Consider the following 947-nt stretch of genomic DNA (forward strand, 5'->3'; position numbering starts at 1 on the left):
TATATATATATATATACATGTATACTGTATATATGTATATATATATATGATTAAATTGATTGGGATTTCTCTGTATTATGAGGTTATGTGATTTAGGATTCTATGTTGAGAATATTGCTGTCATCTAGTTCACTGATGGACTGTAGTAAACTTAGTTTGGCTCACTGTGTTCAAATGGTTTTGATGGATTTAGAACATCGAAATGCATTCAATAGAAAGTGACTTCAAAAATAAATAAAAATCTGCTTCGTTTCAGGTTCAAACTGACTTGGTCCTTGTTGGTCAGTGTCTCTCCTCAGCATCACTTTGTATTCGGCCACATCGTCTGCTTTTGCCTTTTGCCACTCCCACATTACGGTCACCGAGGTCTTAGAGACGCTGACGACCTTCAGGTCAATGGGCTTCATCAGAGCTGAGACAAAACAGCACAAAGTAAGATTAAGCTTCCTCTTTCCTTAGACAAACCCGTAAATGGAAGCTGTTCCGTGTTTCTGTAGACATGTTTACCTCCGAGCTCCAGATTGGCTTCCAGGGACTGAGGCGGTCCGCACTGCTGCTGGTAGGCAGGGAAGACGCTGACCTGGTAGAACTCATCGGGATCAAGATCTGTAAACACAACAAGAATCTTTTTAGACTGGAAAAACTGAATCCGTTTCTCAACTTAGTCCATAAAAGTTTAAAAAAAAAACAATCCACTGGACTTGGTGTCCAAGATTTGAAGACGTTTTGCTTCCCCTTCAGGAAGCTTTCTCAATTCAAATGTCTGGATCTGCAGTGAGTTTGAGTCTTTATATAGACAAGGACTTGTATCGCTTGGAAACATGTAAATTGAAACCGACGAGCGGGTCGTTTGGTTCCATTGTTCGCCTGTAATACCTGAAACCTGTCTATGATTGTTAAGGGTCGGTCGTTAAGGAGGTATTGTTCACCGGCTGGAGCGGGTAGGT

General features: G+C 41.0%; 1 protein-coding gene across 2 annotated transcripts in view; it reads right to left on the bottom strand.

Moving 5' to 3' along the window:
- Window positions 1-947, bottom strand: part of LOC107084616 (interleukin-6 receptor subunit beta-like) — a 22142-nt gene that overhangs the window by 8120 nt on the left and 13075 nt on the right. For both annotated transcript variants that reach the window (XM_015374538.1, XM_015374537.1), the window contains exons 5-6: window positions 508-606; window positions 269-412 (exon numbers count right to left, since the gene is read on the bottom strand). In XM_015374538.1, coding sequence (XP_015230024.1) covers window positions 269-412; window positions 508-606 — 243 coding nt within the window. The remainder of the gene's footprint in view (window positions 1-268; window positions 413-507; window positions 607-947) is intronic.

The sequence above is a fragment of the Cyprinodon variegatus genome, unplaced genomic scaffold, assembly GCF_000732505.1.
Source record: "Cyprinodon variegatus isolate N-32 unplaced genomic scaffold, C_variegatus-1.0 Scaffold105, whole genome shotgun sequence".
NCBI lineage: Eukaryota > Metazoa > Chordata > Actinopteri > Cyprinodontiformes > Cyprinodontidae > Cyprinodon > Cyprinodon variegatus.